At 48.6% G+C, this 19,737-nt stretch overlaps 1 protein-coding gene across 2 annotated transcripts in view; it reads left to right on the top strand.

The window, feature by feature from the left end:
- Window positions 1–19,737, top strand: part of LOC140386607 (tectonic-3-like) — an 894,865-nt gene that overhangs the window by 713,614 nt on the left and 161,514 nt on the right. For both annotated transcript variants that reach the window (XM_072469084.1, XM_072469083.1), the window contains 2 exons: window positions 2,675–2,776; window positions 5,642–5,798. In XM_072469084.1, the coding sequence (XP_072325185.1) occupies window positions 2,675–2,776; window positions 5,642–5,798 (259 nt within the window). The remainder of the gene's footprint in view (window positions 1–2,674; window positions 2,777–5,641; window positions 5,799–19,737) is intronic.

Here is a 19,737-nt window from a genome sequence, read left to right as displayed (position 1 = left end):
TGGATTAGTTCTCACTGTATCCCTGACTGGACATTGGGCTGGGTCAGTTCTCACTGTATCATTGACTGGACACTGGGCTGTGTCAGTTCTCACTGTATCCCTGACTGGACACTGGGCTGGGTCAGTTCTCACTGTATCGCTGACTGGACACTGGCCTGGGTGAGTTCTCATTGTCTCCCAGACTGGACACTGGCATGGGTCAGTTCTCACTGTAACCCTGACTGGACACTGGCCTGGGTCAGTTCTCACTGTAACTCTGTCTGGACACTGGTCTGGGTCAGTTCTCACTGTATCCCTGACTGGACACTGGGCTGGGTCAGTTCTCACTGTAACCCTGACTGGACACTAGGCTGGGTCAGTTCTACTGTATCCCTGACTGGACAGTGGCCTGGGTCAGTTCTCACTGTCTCCCTGACTGGACACTGGGCTGGGTCAGTTCTCACTGTAACCCTGACTGGAACACTAGGCTGGGTCAGTTCTACTGTATCCCTGACTGGACAGTGGCCTGGGTCAGATCTCACTGTATCCATGACTGGACACTGGGCTTGGTCAGCTCTACTGTATCGCTGACTGGACACTGGGCTTGGTCAGTTCTCACTGTATCCCTGACTGGACACTGGGCTTGGTCAGCTCTACTGTATCCCTGATTGGACACTGGGCTGGGTCAGTTCGCACTGTAACCCTAACTGGAAACTAGGCTGGGTCAGTTCTACTGTATCCTTGAGTGGACACTGGCCTGGGTCAGTTCTCACTGTATCCTTGACTGGACACTGGGCTGAGTCAGTTCTCACTGTATCCCTGACTGGACACTGGCCTTGGTCAGTTCTCACTGTAACCCTGACTGGAAACTAGGCTGGGTCAGTTCTACCGTATCCTTGAGTGGACACTGGGCTGGGTCCCCTCTACTGTATCCCTGACTGGACACTGGGCTGGGTCAGTTCTCACTGTAACCCTGACTGGAAACTAGGCTGGGTCAGTTCTACCGTATCCCAGACTGGACACTGGCCTGGATTCGTTCTCACTGTATCCCTGTCTTTGACACTGGGCTTGGTCAGTTCTCACTGTCTCCCAGACTGGACACTGTGCTGGGTCAGTTCCCACCGTCTCCCAGACTGTACACTGGGCTGGGTCAGTTCTACTGTATCGCTGACTGGACTCTGGGCTGGGTCAGTTCTCACTATGTCCCTGACTGGACACTGGCCTGGGTCAGTTCTCACTGTAACCCTGACTGGACACTAGGCTAGGTCTGTTCTACTGTATCCCTGAGTGGACACTGGGCTGGTTCAGTTCTCACTGTATCCCAGACTGGACACTGGCCTGGGTCAGTTCACACTGTGTCTCTGACTGGACACTGGCCTGGGTCAGATATCACTGTATCCCTTTCTGGACACTGGCCTGGGTCAGTTCTCACTGTATCCCAGACAGGACACTGGGCGGGGTCAGTTCTCACTGCTGTCTGGACACTGGGCTGCGTCAGTTCTCACTGTATCCCTGACTGGACACTCGACTGGGTCAGTTCTACTGTATTGCTGACTGGACACTGGGCTGGGTCAGTTCTCACTGTATCCCTGACTGGACACTGGCCTGGGTCAGATCTCACTGTATCCCTGACTGGACACAGGGTTGGGTCAGTTCTCACTGTATCCCTGACTGGACACTCGACTGGGTCAGTTCTCACTGTATCGCTGACTGGACACTGGCATGGGTCAGTTCTCATTGTATCCCTGACGACACTGGGCTGGGTCCGTTCTCACTGTAACCTTGACTGGACACTGGGCTGGGTCAGTTCTCACTGTATCCCTGCCTGGACACTGGGCTGGGTCAGTTCTCACTGTAACCCTGACTGGATACTGGCGTGGGTCAGTTTTCACTGTATCCCTGACTGGACACTGGGCTTGGTCAGTTTTCACTGTATCCCTGACTGGACACTGGGCTGGGTCAGTTTTACTGTATCCCTGACTGGACACTCGACTGGGTCAGTTCTCACTGTATCCCTGACTGGACACTGGGCTGGGTCAGTTCTACTGTATCCCAGAGTGGACACAGGCCTGGATCAGTTCTACTGTATCCCTGACTGGACACTGGGCTGGGTCAGTTCTACTGTATCCTTGACTGGACACTCGACTGGGTCAGTTCTCACTGTATCCCTGACTGGACACTGGGCTGGGTCAGTTCTACTGTATCCCAGACTGGACACAGGCCTGGGTCAGTTCTGCTGTATCCCTGACTGGACACTGGGCTGGGTCAGTTCTACCGTATCCTTGACTGGACACTGGGCTGGGTCAGTTCTCACTGTATTCCTGACTGGACACTGGCCTGGGTCAGTTCTCACTATCCCTGACTGTACACTGGGCTGGGTCAGTTCTACTGTATCCCTGACTGGACACTGGCCTGGGTCAGTTCTCACTGTATCCCTGACTGGACACTGGGCTGGGTCAGTTCTCACTGTATCCCTGACTGGACACTGGGCTGGGTCAGTTCTCACTGTAACCCTGACTGGACACTGTGCTGGGTTGATAGAAAGTCCACTGCGCTGTTGCTGACCTGTGAACTGCTGAGTCATCGCCACCTCAGCTCCTCTGTATCGTCAGGGTTCTGTGGAGGCTCTTCCCTTGGAGGAACGAGACTTCTGGAATTTTGGAAAGACATGAAGATCCTTGACTGCTTACAGCACTGATCTGACCATCCTGAGGAGCACTGTTGATGGATCCTGTTCCCCACCCGTTCGGAGCCTTGTACTTTTCAAGCATCAGATGCAGACCGGCTGTTTGTACAGGTGAGAGCTTAGGTCCCAAGTGTTCACTTCCCCCACTCTCCAAATTAAACCATTGTTCTTCTCAAGTATGATCTAATATCCAACCTCCCTTCTCCAAAGTCCTGGAGTGGTTTGTTGGCTCCCAGTCCATGCGCATCTTTCCTCCGAACTCCGTTAATCCCTCCAGTCGGGTTTCCGCCCTGGCCGCAGTGTCGATTCTGTCAGACTTGCCATCCCATGTGCAAAAAGCTGAAGGGTCCCCACTTTGTCCTTCTCGAGCCGCATGCAACCTTTCCTTTGTTTGACAGCACACCTTCCTGGCCAGGCGTCTCCACTGCTGCCCGGCTTAGATCAGCCCAGAGCTCGCCTGGTGCCATTCTTACCTCATCATAGCCAGAGAACCTTCCTCAGTGGCTTGTTGACCCACTCGCAGTCCGTTACCAAAACACCTTCCTTTCCCCCCCTCCCAACTCTCCTACCCCCCCCACTCTCCTCCCCCCCCCCACACTGCACTCTCCTCCCCCCCCCACACTGCACTCTCCTCCCCCCCACACTGCACTCTCCTCCCCCCCCCCACACTGCACTCTACTCCCCCCCCCCCCACACTGCACTCTCCTCCCCCCCCCCCCACACTGCACTCTCCTCCCCTCTCCCAATGCACTCTCTCTCTCTTCCCTCGCTCGCCACCCCCCCCCCCCCCCCTTCACTATCCCTCGAGATTCAACCTCTCAACTCCCTCACTTTTTGATGACATCGCCCAAAACCGTGGCATTAATTTTCATGTGTGTATTGACAGCCCCAGGCACCTCCTGACTACTCCCACCCAGTGCCTCTAAGGCTGTCAGACTGCCTTCCCAAAATCCAGAGACATTTCTTCCACTTCATCCCTTTGGAAGGCTAAAGTCAAGACTGCTCTGATTTTAACCCCACATTTTTGCTCTTCAGATTCTACCCTCCTCTGCCTTGAAGATGTTCAAAGACTCACGATCCCCTGAGGAGAAAAAAAATTCTCCTCATCACCGATTTAAATGGGGGACTCCTGATTTTTCACCAGTGACCAGATTCTCCAACAAAATGAAACATCCTCTCCACACCCACCCTGCCAAAAGCCCTCAGGATATTCCATGTTTCAATCAAGTCACCAATTGCTCTTCTAAATTACAGTGGATACAAGCCCAGCCTGTCCAACCTTTCCTCAGAAGACAACCCAGCCATTCCAGGTATTAGTCCAGTGAATCTTCCCTGTACTGCTTCCAATGCATTTCCATCCTTCCTCAAGTAAGGACACCAATACTGTACCAAATACTCCAGATGTGGCCTCACCAATGCTCTGTACAACTGAAGCATAACCTCGTATTCAATTCACCTTTCAATAAATGATAACAATCTCTTAGCTTTGCTTGCTTGTGTGAGGAAGCATTGGCCGATATGATCCCAAATTATCTCGCTCTAATTTTATGGTTATTGAGCCGTTGTTCTGGAATCCCCATCAGGTCAGGGAGGTTTCGATGGAGCTGTGTAAAACGCTGGTTAGGTCACAGCTGGAATGCTGTGTACAGTTCTGGTCGCCACACTATAGGAAGGATGTAATTGCACTGGACAGGGTGCAGAGGAGATTCACCAGATGTCGCCTGGGCTGAAGCGTTTCAGCCATGAATAGAGGCTGGTTAGGCCGGGGTTGTTTTCCTATGAGCAGAGAAGGCTGAGGGAAGGATCTGATTGAGGTGTGGAAAATTATGAGGGACGTAGATTGTGTGGATAGGAAGGGACCTTTCCCCTTAGTTGAGGGGTCAATAACCAGGGGGCATAGATTTGAGGTGAGGGGAAGGGGATTTCGAAGGGATTTGAGGAAAAACATTTTCACCCAAGGGTGGTGTGAATCTTGAACTGACTGCCTGAAAGGGCGGTTGAGGCATTTAGGTGAGCACTTGAAACCCCAGAGCATACAAGGCTACAGGCCAAGTGCTGCAAAATGGGATTGGAGTAGATAGGTGCTTGATGGCCGGCCCAGATACGATGAGTCGAATGGCCTCTTTTTGTGCTGTAAAACTCTGATTCTATGAGAGCTTTCTCTTGTTGCCTTGTTGAATCCTTTTATCATCTCAAATACCTAAATTAGAATGCCCCTTAACATTCTCTGCTCAAAGGGATACCAATCTGTGTCTGTATTGGAATATCTTTCTGTTGAATCTCTTCCCGACACCAGCATGACTGACTCTTTGAGGTGACCCAGTGGTAAACTTGGGTCAGTCAAGCAAGAAGATGGCCCACTGCCAGTGGTTCCATGGGAGCTGGAGATGGACAGTCACTGCTGGACTGGTCTGTGATTCTCAAATTGTAAGAATGAATAAATAACAAAAAATCAAAATACTCTCCACTTGCCTGGATGAGTGCAGCTCCAACAGCACTCAACAAGCTCGACACCATCTAGGACAAAGCAGCCCCGCTTGATTTGCACTCCATCCACTGTCATAAACATTCACTAACTCCACCACCGACGCACAGTGGCAGCCATGTGTACCATCTACAAGAAGCATTGCAGCAACTTACAAAGGCTCCTTAGACTGCAGCTTCCAAACCCACAACCACTACCATCTACAAGGACAAGAGCAGCAAATATCTGGGAACCCCACCGGGAGGTTCACTCCAAGCCACTCACCATCCTGACTTGGAATTACATTGGCCGTTCCTTCCCTGTCGCTGGGTTAGAATCCTGGAACTCCCTCCCTAACTGCACTGTGGGTGTACCTAAATCCACATGGACTGCAGCAGTTCAAGAAGGCGAATCACCACCACCTTCTCAAGGGGCAATTAAGGATGGGCAACATCCTTGTCCCACAAAGAAAAAGACATGATCTGTTGACAAACCTCTGTTTCAATTTTTAGGTTTGACCATGGACTGACATGCAGCGAACTTCAAGCACAAATCAACCTGCTCCTCCTGGGCAGCAATCACCCAGATTCCCTCGGCATGCTGGGCAACGCCAGCAGTACAAATCTGGAGAGTCTGACCCGCATCATCAACCTCATGCCTGAGGCCTCGGTAAACTCCTCCCCACTCACTCCTCAAATATCCAACTGACACTGATCAATGAACCAAGCCATGGAGGAGAGAGAGGACTCAGATCATTCCCTGGGAAGGGTGGTGTGCCGAAATGGGATCAGTATCAAGGGGTGGTGGGAAAAGGCTTGGATCAATCCTGGAGAAAAGTTCAAAGAGTGTGATCCTTCCCTGGGGGATGGAGTCGACTTGGGTCATTTCTGGAGAGGGAGGGAGATAGGCTGGGATCATTCCATGGGAGATGGTTCATTCCCAAAGGGGACGGGAGAAGGGTTGGATCATTTCATAGGACGGCATCACAGAAGGGTTGGATCATTCCCAGGAGGGGGATGGGAGAAGGGCTGGATCATTTCCAGGGCGAAGATTGGAGAAGGGTTGGATCATTCCCATGGTGAGAATAGGAGAAGAGTTGGATCATTCCTGTGGTAGTGATGGGAGAAGGATTGGATCATTCTTAGAGAGGGTATGGGATAAGGGTTACATCTTTCCCGGTGAGGTAATGGGAAAAGAGTCGGATCGTCCCCGGGGAGGGGATGGGAGCAGGGTTGGATCATTACCAGGAAAGGGATGGGAGTGGAGTGAGATCTTTCCTGGGGAGGGGATGGGAGAAGAGTTGGATCGTTCCTGGGAGATCTGTTGTGAAGGGTAATGATGGATTTGTCTATTCCTGGGAGAGGGGTAATGATGGATTTGCCTATTCCTGGGAGAGGGGTAATGATGGTTTCTCTATTACTGGGAGAGGGATAATGATGGGGTTGTCTATTCCTGGGAGAGCGGTCATGATGGAGTTGTCTATTCCCGTGAGAGGGGTAATGATGGTTTTGTCTATTCCCGTGAGAGGGGTAATGATGGATTTGTTTATTCCTGGGAGAGGGGTAATGATGGATTTCTCTATTCCTGGGAGAGGGGTAATGATGGATTTGTCTATTCCCGGGAGAGGGGTAATGATGGATTTGTCTATTCCCGGGAGAGGGGTAATGATGGATTTGTCTGTTCCGGCATAGGGGTAATGATGGATTTGTCCATTCCGGGAGGAGGGGTAATGATGGATTTGTCTATTCCTGGGAGAGGGGTAATGATGGATTTGTCTATTCCTGGGAGAGGGATAATGATGGATTTGTCTATTCCTGGGAAAGGGGTAATGATGGATTTGTCTATCCTGGGAGAGGGATAAAGATGGATTTGTCTATTCCCGGGAGAGGGGTAATGATGGATTTCTCTATCCTCCGGAGAGGGATAAAGCTGGATTTGTCTATTCCAGGACAGCGATTAGGATGGATATCATTATTCGGGTCGAGGGTTAATGACGGATTTGTCTGTTCCGGGAGAGTGGTAATGACGGATTTGTCTGTTCCGGGAGGGGGGCAATGGTGGATTTGTCTATTCCCGGGAGAGTGGTAATGACGGATTTGTCTATTCTCAGGAGTAAGGTAATGACGGATTTGACTATTCCTGGGAGAGGGGTAATGATGGATTTGTCTATGTCCGGGTGAAGGATAATGATGGATTTGTCTGTTCCGGGAGAGTGGTAATAATGGATTTGTCTGTTCCGGGAGGGGGGCAATGGTGGATTTGTCTATTCCCGGGAGAGGGGTAATGACGGATTTGTCTATTCCTGGGAGAGAGGTAATGACGGATTTGTCTATTCTCAGGAGTAGGGTAATGACGGATTTGACTATTCCTGGGAGAGGGGTAATGATGGATTTGTCTGTTCCGGGAGAGGGGTAATGATGGATTTGTCCGTTCCGGGAGAGGGGTAATGATGGATTTGTCTATGTCCGGGTAAGGATAATGATGGATTTGTCTGTTCCAGCATAGGGGTAATGCTGGATTTGTCCATTCCCGGTGGAGGGGTAATGATCGGTTTGTCTATTCCTGGGAGAGGGGTAATGATGGATTTGTCTATCCTGGGAGAGAGATATGGATGGATTTGTCTATTCCCGGGAGAGGGGTAATGGCGGATTTGTCTATTCTCAGGAGTGTGGAAATGGCAGATTTGACTATTCCTGGGAGAGGGGTAATGATGGATTTGTCTGTTCCGGGAGACGGGTAATGATGGATTTGTCTATGCCTGGGTGAAGGATAATGATGGATTTGCCTGTTCCGGGAGAGTGGTAATGATGGATTTCTCCATGTCCGGGTGAAGGATAATGATGGATTTGTCTGTTCAGGCATAGGGGTAATGATGGATTTGTCCATTCCCGGTGGCGGGGTAGTGATGGATTTGTCTATTCCTGGGAGAGTGGTAATGATGGATTTGTCTATTGCAGGGGAGGGATAATGATGGATTTGTCTATTCCCGGGAGAGGGGTAATGATGGATTTGTCTATTGCAGGGGAGGGGTAATGATGGATTTGTCTAATCCCGGGAGAGGGGTAATGATGGATTTGTCTATTGCAGGGGAGGGGTAATGATGGATTTGTCTATTGCAGGGGAGGGGTAATGATGTATTTGTCTAATCCCGGGAGAGGGGTAATGATGGATTTGTCCATGTCCGGGTGAAGGATAATGATGGATTTGTCTGTTCCGTCATAGGGGTAATGATGGATTTGTCCATTCCCGGAGGAGGGGTAATGATGGATTTGTCTATTCCTGGGAGAGGGGTAATGATGGATTTGTCTATTCCTGGGAGAGGGATAATGATGGATTTGTCTATTCCTGGGAGAGGGGTAATGATGGATTTGTCTATCGTGGGAGAGGGATAAGGATGGATTTGTCTATTCCCGGGAGAGGGGTAATGATGGATTTCTCTATCCTCCGGAGAGGGATAAGGCTGGATTTGTCTATTCCACGACAGCGATAAGGATGGATATCATTATTCCGGTCGAGGGTTAATGACGGATTTGTCTGTTCCGGGAGAGTGGTAATGACGGATTTGTCTGTTCCGGGAGGGGGGCAATGGTGGATTTGTCTATTCCCGGGAGAGTGGTAATGACGGATTTGTCTATTCTCAGGAGTAGGGTAATGACGGATTTGACTATTCCTGGGAGAGGGGTAATGATGGATTTGTCTATGTCCGGGTGAAGGATAATGATGGATTTGTCTGTTCCGGGAGAGTGGTAATGATGGATTTGTTTGTTCCGGGAGGGGGGCAATGGTGGATTTGTCTATTCCTGGGAGAGGGGTAATGACGGATTTGTCTATTCCTGGGAGAGGGGTAATGATGGTTTTGTCTATCCTGGGAGAGAGATAAGGATGGATTTGTCTATTTCCGGGAGAGGGGTAATGATGGATTTCTCTATCCTCCGGAGAGGGAGAAGACTGGATTTGTCTATTCCCGGGAGAGGGGTAATGACGTATTTGTCTATTCTCAGGAGTGTGGAAATGGCGGATTTGACTATTCCTGGGAGCAGGGTAATGATGGATTTGTTTATGTCCGGGTGAAAGATAATGATGGATTTGTCTGTTCCGGGAGAGTGGTAATGATGAATTTGTCTGTTCCGGGAGGGGGGCAATGGTGGATTTGTCTATTCCCGGGAGAGTGGTAATGACGGATTTGTCTATTCTCAGGAGTAGGGTAATGACGGATTTGACTATTCCTGGGAGAGGGGTAATGATGGATTTGTCTGTTCCGGGAGAGGGGTAATGATGGATTTGTCTATCCTGGGAGAGGGATAAAGATGGATTTGTCTATTCCCGGGAGAGGGGTAATGATGGATTTCTCTATCCTCCGGAGAGGGATAAAGCTGGATTTGTCTATTCCAGGACAGCGATTAGGATGGATATCATTATTCGGGTCGAGGGTTAATGACGGATTTGTCTGTTCCGGGAGAGTGGTAATGACGGATTTGTCTGTTCCGGGAGGGGGGCAATGGTGGATTTGTCTATTCCCGGGAGAGTGGTAATGACGGATTTGTCTATTCTCAGGAGTAAGGTAATGACGGATTTGACTATTCCTGGGAGAGGGGTAATGATGGATTTGTCTATGTCCGGGTGAAGGATAATGATGGATTTGTCTGTTCCGGGAGAGTGGTAATAATGGATTTGTCTGTTCCGGGAGGGGGGCAATGGTGGATTTGTCTATTCCCGGGAGAGGGGTAATGACGGATTTGTCTATTCCTGGGAGAGAGGTAATGACGGATTTGTCTATTCTCAGGAGTAGGGTAATGACGGATTTGACTATTCCTGGGAGAGGGGTAATGATGGATTTGTCTGTTCCGGGAGAGGGGTAATGATGGATTTGTCCGTTCCGGGAGAGGGGTAATGATGGATTTGTCTATGTCCGGGTAAGGATAATGATGGATTTGTCTGTTCCAGCATAGGGGTAATGCTGGATTTGTCCATTCCCGGTGGAGGGGTAATGATCGGTTTGTCTATTCCTGGGAGAGGGGTAATGATGGATTTGTCTATCCTGGGAGAGAGATATGGATGGATTTGTCTATTCCCGGGAGAGGGGTAATGGCGGATTTGTCTATTCTCAGGAGTGTGGAAATGGCGGATTTGACTATTCCTGGGAGAGGGGTAATGATGGATTTGTCTGTTCCGGGAGACGGGTAATGATGGATTTGTCTATGCCTGGGTGAAGGATAATGATGGATTTGCCTGTTCCGGGAGAGTGGTAATGATGGATTTCTCCATGTCCGGGTGAAGGATAATGATGGATTTGTCTGTTCAGGCATAGGGGTAATGATGGATTTGTCCATTCCCGGTGGCGGGGTAGTGATGGATTTGTCTATTCCTGGGAGAGTGGTAATGATGGATTTGTCTATTGCAGGGGAGGGATAATGATGGATTTGTCTATTCCCGGGAGAGGGGTAATGATGGATTTGTCTATTGCAGGGGAGGGGTAATGATGGATTTGTCTAATCCCGGGAGAGGGGTAATGATGGATTTGTCTATTGCAGGGGAGGGGTAATGATGGATTTGTCTATTGCAGGGGAGGGGTAATGATGTATTTGTCTAATCCCGGGAGAGGGGTAATGATGGATTTGTCCATGTCCGGGTGAAGGATAATGATGGATTTGTCTGTTCCGTCATAGGGGTAATGATGGATTTGTCCATTCCCGGAGGAGGGGTAATGATGGATTTGTCTATTCCTGGGAGAGGGGTAATGATGGATTTGTCTATTCCTGGGAGAGGGATAATGATGGATTTGTCTATTCCTGGGAGAGGGGTAATGATGGATTTGTCTATCGTGGGAGAGGGATAAGGATGGATTTGTCTATTCCCGGGAGAGGGGTAATGATGGATTTCTCTATCCTCCGGAGAGGGATAAGGCTGGATTTGTCTATTCCACGACAGCGATAAGGATGGATATCATTATTCCGGTCGAGGGTTAATGACGGATTTGTCTGTTCCGGGAGAGTGGTAATGACGGATTTGTCTGTTCCGGGAGGGGGGCAATGGTGGATTTGTCTATTCCCGGGAGAGTGGTAATGACGGATTTGTCTATTCTCAGGAGTAGGGTAATGACGGATTTGACTATTCCTGGGAGAGGGGTAATGATGGATTTGTCTATGTCCGGGTGAAGGATAATGATGGATTTGTCTGTTCCGGGAGAGTGGTAATGATGGATTTGTTTGTTCCGGGAGGGGGGCAATGGTGGATTTGTCTATTCCTGGGAGAGGGGTAATGACGGATTTGTCTATTCCTGGGAGAGGGGTAATGATGGTTTTGTCTATCCTGGGAGAGAGATAAGGATGGATTTGTCTATTTCCGGGAGAGGGGTAATGATGGATTTCTCTATCCTCCGGAGAGGGAGAAGACTGGATTTGTCTATTCCCGGGAGAGGGGTAATGACGTATTTGTCTATTCTCAGGAGTGTGGAAATGGCGGATTTGACTATTCCTGGGAGCAGGGTAATGATGGATTTGTTTATGTCCGGGTGAAAGATAATGATGGATTTGTCTGTTCCGGGAGAGTGGTAATGATGAATTTGTCTGTTCCGGGAGGGGGGCAATGGTGGATTTGTCTATTCCCGGGAGAGTGGTAATGACGGATTTGTCTATTCTCAGGAGTAGGGTAATGACGGATTTGACTATTCCTGGGAGAGGGGTAATGATGGATTTGTCTGTTCCGGGAGAGGGGTAATGATGGATTTGTCTATGCCTGGGTGAAGGATAATGATGGATTTGCCTGTTCCGGGAGAGTGGTTATGATGGATTTGTCCATGTCCGGGTGAAGGATAATGATGGATTTGTCTGTTCAGGCATAGGGGTAATGATGGATTTGTCCATTCCCGGTGGCGGGGTAATGATGGATTTGTCTATTCCTGGGAGAGTGGTAATGATGGATTTGTCTATTGCAGGGGAGGGGTAATGATGGATTTGTCTATTCCCGGGAGAGGGGTAATGATGGATTTGTCTATTGCAGGGGAGGGGTAATGATGGATTTGTCTATTCCTGGAAGAGGGATAAGGATGGATTTGTTTATTCCCAGCAGAGGGCTAGGGATGGATTTTTCTATTCTCGGGCGAGGGATAATGATGGATTAGTCTATTCCCGGGAGAGGGGTAATGATGGATTACTCTATCCTCCGGAGAGGGATGTGGCTGGATTTGTCTTTTCCGGGAGAGCGATAAGGATGGATATCATTATTCCGGTCGAGTGTTAATGACGGATTAGTCTGTTCCGGGAGAGGATCAATGGTGGATTTGTCTGTTCCGGGAGGGGGGCAATGGTGGATTTATCTATTCCCGGGTGAAGGATAATGATGGATTTGTCTGTTCCGGAATAGGGGTAATGATGGATTTGTCCATTCCCGGTGGAGGGGTAATGATGGATTTGGCTATTCCTGGGAGAGGGGTAATGACGGATTTGTCTATGCTCGGGTGAAGGATAATGATGGATTTGTCTGTTCCGGCATAGGGGTAATGATGGATTTGTCCATTCCCGGTGGAGGGGTAATGATGGATTTGTCTGTTCCGGCATAGGGGTAATGATGGATTTGTCCATTCCCGGTGGAGGGGTAATGATGGATTTGTCTATTCCTGGGAGAGGGGTAATGATGGATTTCTCTGTTTGCGGGAGAGTGGTAATGATGGGTTTGTCTATGTCCGGGTGAAGGATAATGATGGATTTGTCTGTTCAGGCATAGGGGTAATGATGGATTTGTCCATTCCCGGTGCCGGGGTAATGATGGATTTGTCTATTCCTGGGAGAGTGGTAATGATGGATTTGTCTATTGCAGGGGAGGGGTAATGATGGATTTGTCTATTCCCGGGAGAGGGATAATGATGGATTTGTCTGTTCCAGCATAGGGGTAATGATGGATTTGTCCATTCCCGGTGGAGGGGTAATGATCGGTTTGTCTATTCCTGGGAGAGGGGTAATGATGGATTTGTCTATCCTAGGAGAGAGATAAGGATGGATTTGTCTTTTTCCGAGAGAGGGGTTATGATGGATTTCTCTATCCTCTGGGAGGGATAAGGCAGGAATTGTCTATTCCGGGAGAGCGATAAGCATGGATTTCATTATTCAGATCGAGGGTTAATGATGGATTTGTCTATTGCAGGGGAGGGGTAATGATGGATTTGTCTATTGCAGGGGAGGGGTAATGATGTATTTGTCTAATCCCGGGAGAGGGGTAATGATGGATTTGTCCATTTCCGGGTGAAGGATAATGATGGATTTGTCTGTTCCGTCATAGGGGTAATGATGGATTTGTCCATTCCCGGAGGAGGGGTAATGATGGATTTGTCTATTCCTGGGAGAGGGGTAATGATGGATTTGTCTATGTCCGGGTAAGGATAATGATGGATTTGTCTGTTCCAGCATAGGGGTAATGCTGGATTTGTCCATTCCCGGTGGAGGGGTAATGATCGGTTTGTCTATTCCTGGGAGAGGGGTAATGATGGATTTGTCTATCCTGGGAGAGAGATATGGATGGATTTGTCTATTCCCGGGAGAGGGGTAATGACGGATTTGTCTATTCTCAGGAGTGTGGAAATGGCGGATTTGACTATTCCTGGGAGAGGGGTAATGATGGATTTGTCTGTTCAGGCATAGGGGTAATGATGGATTTGTCCATTCCCGGTGGCGGGGTAGTGATGGATTTGTCTATTCCCGGGAGAGGGGTAATGATGGATTTGTCTGTTGCAGGGGAGGGGTAATGATGGATTTGTCTAATCCCGGGAGAGGGGTAATGATGGATTTGTCTATTGCAGGGGAGGGGTAATGATGGATTTGTCTATTGCAGGGGAGGGGTAATGATGTATTTGTCTAATCCCGGGAGAGGGGTAATGATGGATTTGTCCATGTCCGGGTGAAGGATAATGATGGATTTGTCTGTTCAGGCATAGGGGTAATGATGGATTTGTCCATTCCCGGTGGCGGGGTAGTGATGGATTTGTCTATTCCTGGGAGAGTGGTAATGATGGATTTGTCTATTGCAGGGGAGGGATAATGATGGATTTGTCTATTCCCGGGAGAGGGGTAATGATGGATTTGTCTATTGCAGGGGAGGGGTAATGATGGATTTGTCTAATCCCGGGAGAGGGGTAATGATGGATTTGTCTATTGCAGGGGAGGGGTAATGATGTATTTGTCTAATCCCGGGAGAGGGGTAATGATGGATTTGTCCATGTCCGGGTGAAGGATAATGATGGATTTGTCTGTTCCGTCATAGGGGTAATGATGGATTTGTCCATTCCCGGAGGAGGGGTAATGATGGATTTGTCTATTCCTGGGAGAGGGGTAATGATGGATTTGTCTATTCCTGGGAGAGGGATAATGATGGATTTGTCTATTCCTGGGAGAGGGGTAAAGATGGATTTGTCTATCGTGGGAGAGGGATAAGGATGGATTTGTCTATTCCCGGGAGAGGGGTAATGATGGATTTCTCAATCCTCCGGAGAGGGATAAGGCTGGATTTGTCTATTCGACGACAGCAATAAGGATGGATATCATTATTCCGGTCGAGGGTTAATGACGGATTTGTCTGTTCCGGGAGAGTGGTAATGACGGATTTGTCTGTTCCGGGAGGGGGGCAATGGTGGATTTGTCAATTTCCGGGAGAGTGGTAATGACGGATTTGTCTATTCTCAGGAGTAGGCTAATGACGGATTTGACTATTCCTGGGAGAGGGGTAATGATGGATTTGTCTATGTCCGGGTGAAGGATAATGATGGATTTGTCTGTTCCGGGAGAGTGGTAATGATGGATTTGTTTGTTCCGGGAGGGGGGTAATGATGGATTTGTCTATCCTGGGAGAGAGATAAGGATGGATTTGTCTATTTCCGGGAGAGGGGTAATGATGGATTTCTCTATCCTCCGGAGAGGGATAAGACTGGATTTGTCTATTCCCGGGAGAGGGGTAATGACGTATTTGTCTATTCTCAGGAGTGTGGAAATGGCGGATTTGACTATTCCTGGGAGAGGGGTAATGATGGATTTGTCTATGTCCGGGTGAAAGATAATGATGGATTTGTCTGTTCCGGGAGAGTGGTAATGATGAATTTGTCTGTTCCGGGAGGGGGGCAATGGTGGATTTGTCTATTCCCGGGAGAGTGGTAATGACGGATTTGTCTAATTCTCAGGAGTAGGGTAATGACGGATTTGACTATTCCTGGGAGAGGGGTAATGATGGATTTGTCTGTTCCGGGAGAGGGGTAATGATGGATTTGTCTATGCCTGGGTGAAGGATAATGATGGATTTGCCTGTTCCGGGAGAGTGGTTATGATGGATTTGTCCATGTCCGGGTGAAGGATAATGATGGATTTGTATGTTCAGGCATAGGGGTAATGATGGATTTGTCTATTCCTGGGAGAGGGGTAATGATGGATTTGTCTATGTCCGGGTAAGGATAATGATGGATTTGTCTGTTCCAGCATAGGGGTAATGCTGGATTTGTCCATTCCCGGTGGAGGGGTAATGATCGGTTTGTCTATTCCTGGGAGAGGGGTAATGATGGATTTGTCTATCCTGGGAGAGAGATATGGATGGATTTGTCTATTCCCGGGAGAGGGGTAATGACGGATTTGTCTATTCTCAGGAGTGTGGAAATGGCGGATTTGACTATTCCTGGGAGAGGGGTAATGATGGATTTGTCTGTTCAGGCATAGGGGTAATGATGTATTTGTCCATTCCCGGTGGCGGGGTAGTGATGGATTTGTCTATTCCCGGGAGAGGGGTAATGATGGATTTGTCTATTGCAGGGGAGGGGTAATGATGGATTTGTCTAATCCCGGGAGAGGGGTAATGATGGATTTGTCTATTGCAGGGGAGGGGTAATGATGGATTTGTCTATTGCAGGGGAGGGGTAATGATGTATTTGTCTAATCCCGGGAGAGGGGTAATGATGGATTTGTCCATGTCCGGGTGAAGGATAATGATGGATTTGTCTGTTCAGGCATAGGGGTAATGATGGATTTGTCCATTCCCGGTGGCGGGGTAGTGATGGATTTGTCTATTCCTGGGAGAGTGGTAATGATGGATTTGTCTATTGCAGGGGAGGGATAATGATGGATTTGTCTATTCCCGGGGGAGGGGTAATGATGGATTTGTCTATTGCAGGGGAGGGGTAATGATGGATTTGTCTAATCCCGGGAGAGGGGTAATGATGGATTTGTCTATTGCAGGGGAGGGGTAATGATGGATTTGTCTATTGCAGGGGAGGGGTAATGATGTATTTGTCTAATCCCGGGAGAGGGGTAATGATGGATTTGTCCATGTCCGGGTGAAGGATAATGATGGATTTGTCTGTTCCGTCATAGGGGTAATGATGGATTTGTCCATTCCCGGAGGAGGGGTAATGATGGATTTGTCTATTCCTGGGAGAGGGGTAATGATGGATTTGTCTATTCCTGGGAGAGGGATAATGATGGATTTGTCTATTCCTGGGAGAGGGGTAATGATGGATTTGTCTATCGTGGGAGAGGGATAAGGATGGATTTGTCTATTCCCGGGAGAGGGGTAATGATGGATTTCTCAATCCTCCGGAGAGGGATGAGGCTGGATTTGTCTATTCGACGACAGCGATAAGGATGGATATCATTATTCCGGTCGAGGGTTAATGACGGATTTGTCTGTTCCGGGAGAGTGGTAATGACGGATTTGTCTGTTCCGGGAGGGGGGCAATGGTGGATTTGTCTATTCCCGGGAGAGTGGTAATGACGGATTTGTCTATTCTCAGGAGTAGGCTAATGACGGATTTGACTATTCCTGGGAGAGGGGTAATGATGGATTTGTCTATGTCCGGGTGAAGGATAATGATGGATTTGTCTGTTCCGGGAGAGTGGTAATGATGGATTTGTTTGTTCCGGGAGGGGGGTAATGATGGATTTGTCTATCCTGGGAGAGAGATAAGGATGGATTTGTCTATTTCCGGGAGAGGGGTAATGATGGATTTCTCTATCCTCCGGAGAGGGATAAGACTGGATTTGTCTATTCCCGGGAGAGGGGTAATGACGTATTTGTCTATTCTCAGGAGTGTGGAAATGGCGGATTTGACTATTCCTGGGAGAGGGGTAATGATGGATTTGTCTATGTCCGGGTGAAAGATAATGATGGATTTGTCTGTTCCGGGAGAGTGGTAATGATGAATTTGTCTGTTCCGGGAGGGGGGCAATGGTGGATTTGTCTATTCCCGGGAGAGTGGTAATGACGGATTTGTCTATTCTCAGGAGTAGGGTAATGACGGATTTGACTATTCCTGGGAGAGGGGTAATGATGGATTTGTCTGTTCCGGGAGAGGGGTAATGATGGATTTGTCTATGCCTGGGTGAAGGATAATGATGGATTTGCCTGTTCCGGGAGAGTGGTTATGATGGATTTGTCCATGTCCGGGTGAAGGCATAGGGGTAATGATGGATTTGTCCATTCCCGGTGGCGGGGTAATGATGGATTTGTCTATTCCTGGGAGAGTGGTAATGATGGATTTGTCTATTGCAGGGGAGGGGTAATGATGGATTTGTCTATTCCCGGGAGAGGGGTAATGATGGATTTGTCTATTGCAGGGGAGGGGTAATGATGGATTTGTCTATTCCTGGAAGAGGGATAAGGATGGATTTGTTTATTCCCAGCAGAGGGCTAGGGATGGATTTTTCTATTCTCGGGCGAGGGATAATGATGGATTAGTCTATTCCCGGGAGAGGGGTAATGATGGATTACTCTATCCTCCGGAGAGGGATGTGGTTGGATTTGTCTATTCCGGGGGAGCGATAAGGATGGATATCATTATTCCGGTCGAGTGTTAATGACGGATTTGTCTTTTCCGGGAGAGGATCAATGGTGGATTTGTCTGTTCCGGGAGGGGGGCAATGGTGGATTTATCTATTCCCGGGTGAAGGATAATGATGGATTTGTCTGTTCCGGAATAGGGGTAATGATGGATTTGTCCATTCCCGGTGGAGGGGTAATGATGGATTTGGCTATTCCTGGGAGAGGGGTAATGACGGATTTGTCTATTCCTGGGAGAGGGATAATGATGGATTTGTCTATTCCTGGGAGAGGGGTAATGATGGATTTGTCTATCGTGGGAGAGGGGTAATGATGGATTTGTCCATTCCCGGTGGAGGGGTAATGATGGATTTGTCTATTGCAGGGGAGGGGTAATGATGGATTTGTCTATTGCAGGGGAGGGGTAATGATGGATTTGTCTATTGCAGAGGAGGGGTAATGATGGATTTGTCTATGCCTGGGTGAAGGATAATGATGGATTTGCCTGTTCCGGGAGAGTGGTTATGATGGATTTGTCCATGTCCGGGTGAAGGATAATGATGGATTTGTCTGTTCAGGCATAGGGGTAATGATGGATTTGTCCATTCCCGGTGGCGGGGTAATGATGGATTTGTCTATTCCTGGGAGAGTGGTAATGATGGATTTGTCTATTGCAGGGGAGGGGTAATGATGGATTTGTCTATTCCCGGGAGAGGGGTAATGATGGATTTGTCTATTGCAGGGGAGGGGTAATGATGGATTTGTCTAATCCCGGGAGAGGGGTAATGATGGATTTGTCTATTGCAGGGGAGGGGTAATGATGGATTTGTCTCTTGCAGGGGAGGGGTAATGATGGATTTGTCTATTCCTGGAAGAGGGATAAGGATGGATTTGTTTATTGCCAGCAGAGGGCTAGGGATGGATTTTTCTATTCTCGGGCGAGGGATAATGATGGATTAGTCTATTCCCGGGAGAGGGGTAATGATGGATTACTCTATCCTCCGAAGAGGGATGTGGCTGGATTTGTCTATTCCGGGAGAACGATAAGAATGGATATCATTATTCCGGTCGAGGGTTAATGACGGATTTGTCTGTTCCGGGAGAGGATCAATGGTGGATTTATCTATTCCCGGGTGAAGGATAATGATGGATTTGTCTGTTCCGGAATAGGGGTAATGATGGATTTTTCCATTCCCGGTGGAGGGGTAATGATGGATTTGGCTATTCCTGGGAGAGGTGTAATGATGGATTTGTCTGTTCCGGCATTGGGGTAATGATGGATTTGTCCATTCCCGGTGGAGGGGTAATGATGGATTTGGCTATTCCTGGGAGAGGGGGAATGACGGATTTGTCTGTTCCGGGAGAGGGGCAATGGTGGATGTGTCTATTCCTGGGAGAGGGGTAATGACGGATTTGTCTATTCTCAGGAGTCGGGTAATGACGGATTTGACTATGTCCGGGTGAAGGATAATGATGGATTTGTCTGTTCCGGCATAGGGGTAATGATGGATTTGTCCATTCCCGGTGGAGGGGTAATGATGGATTTGTCTATTCCTGGGAGAGGGGTAATGATGGATTTGTCTGTTCCGGGAGAGTGGTAATGATGGGTTTGTCTATGTCCGGGTGAAGGATAATGATGGATTTGTCTGTTCAGGCATAGGGGTAATGATGCATTTGTCCATTCCCGGTGCCGGGGTAATGATGGATTTGTCTATTCCTGGGAGAGTGGTAATGATGGATTTGTCTATTGCAGGGGAGGGGTAATGATGGATTTGTCTATTCCCGGGAGAGGGATAATGATGGATTTGTCTATTCCAGCATAGGG

The sequence above is a fragment of the Scyliorhinus torazame genome, chromosome 12 (assembly GCF_047496885.1).
Source record: "Scyliorhinus torazame isolate Kashiwa2021f chromosome 12, sScyTor2.1, whole genome shotgun sequence".
Classification (NCBI taxonomy): Eukaryota; Metazoa; Chordata; class Chondrichthyes; order Carcharhiniformes; family Scyliorhinidae; genus Scyliorhinus; species Scyliorhinus torazame.
This window is presented reverse-complemented; position numbering and strand designations above follow the sequence as displayed.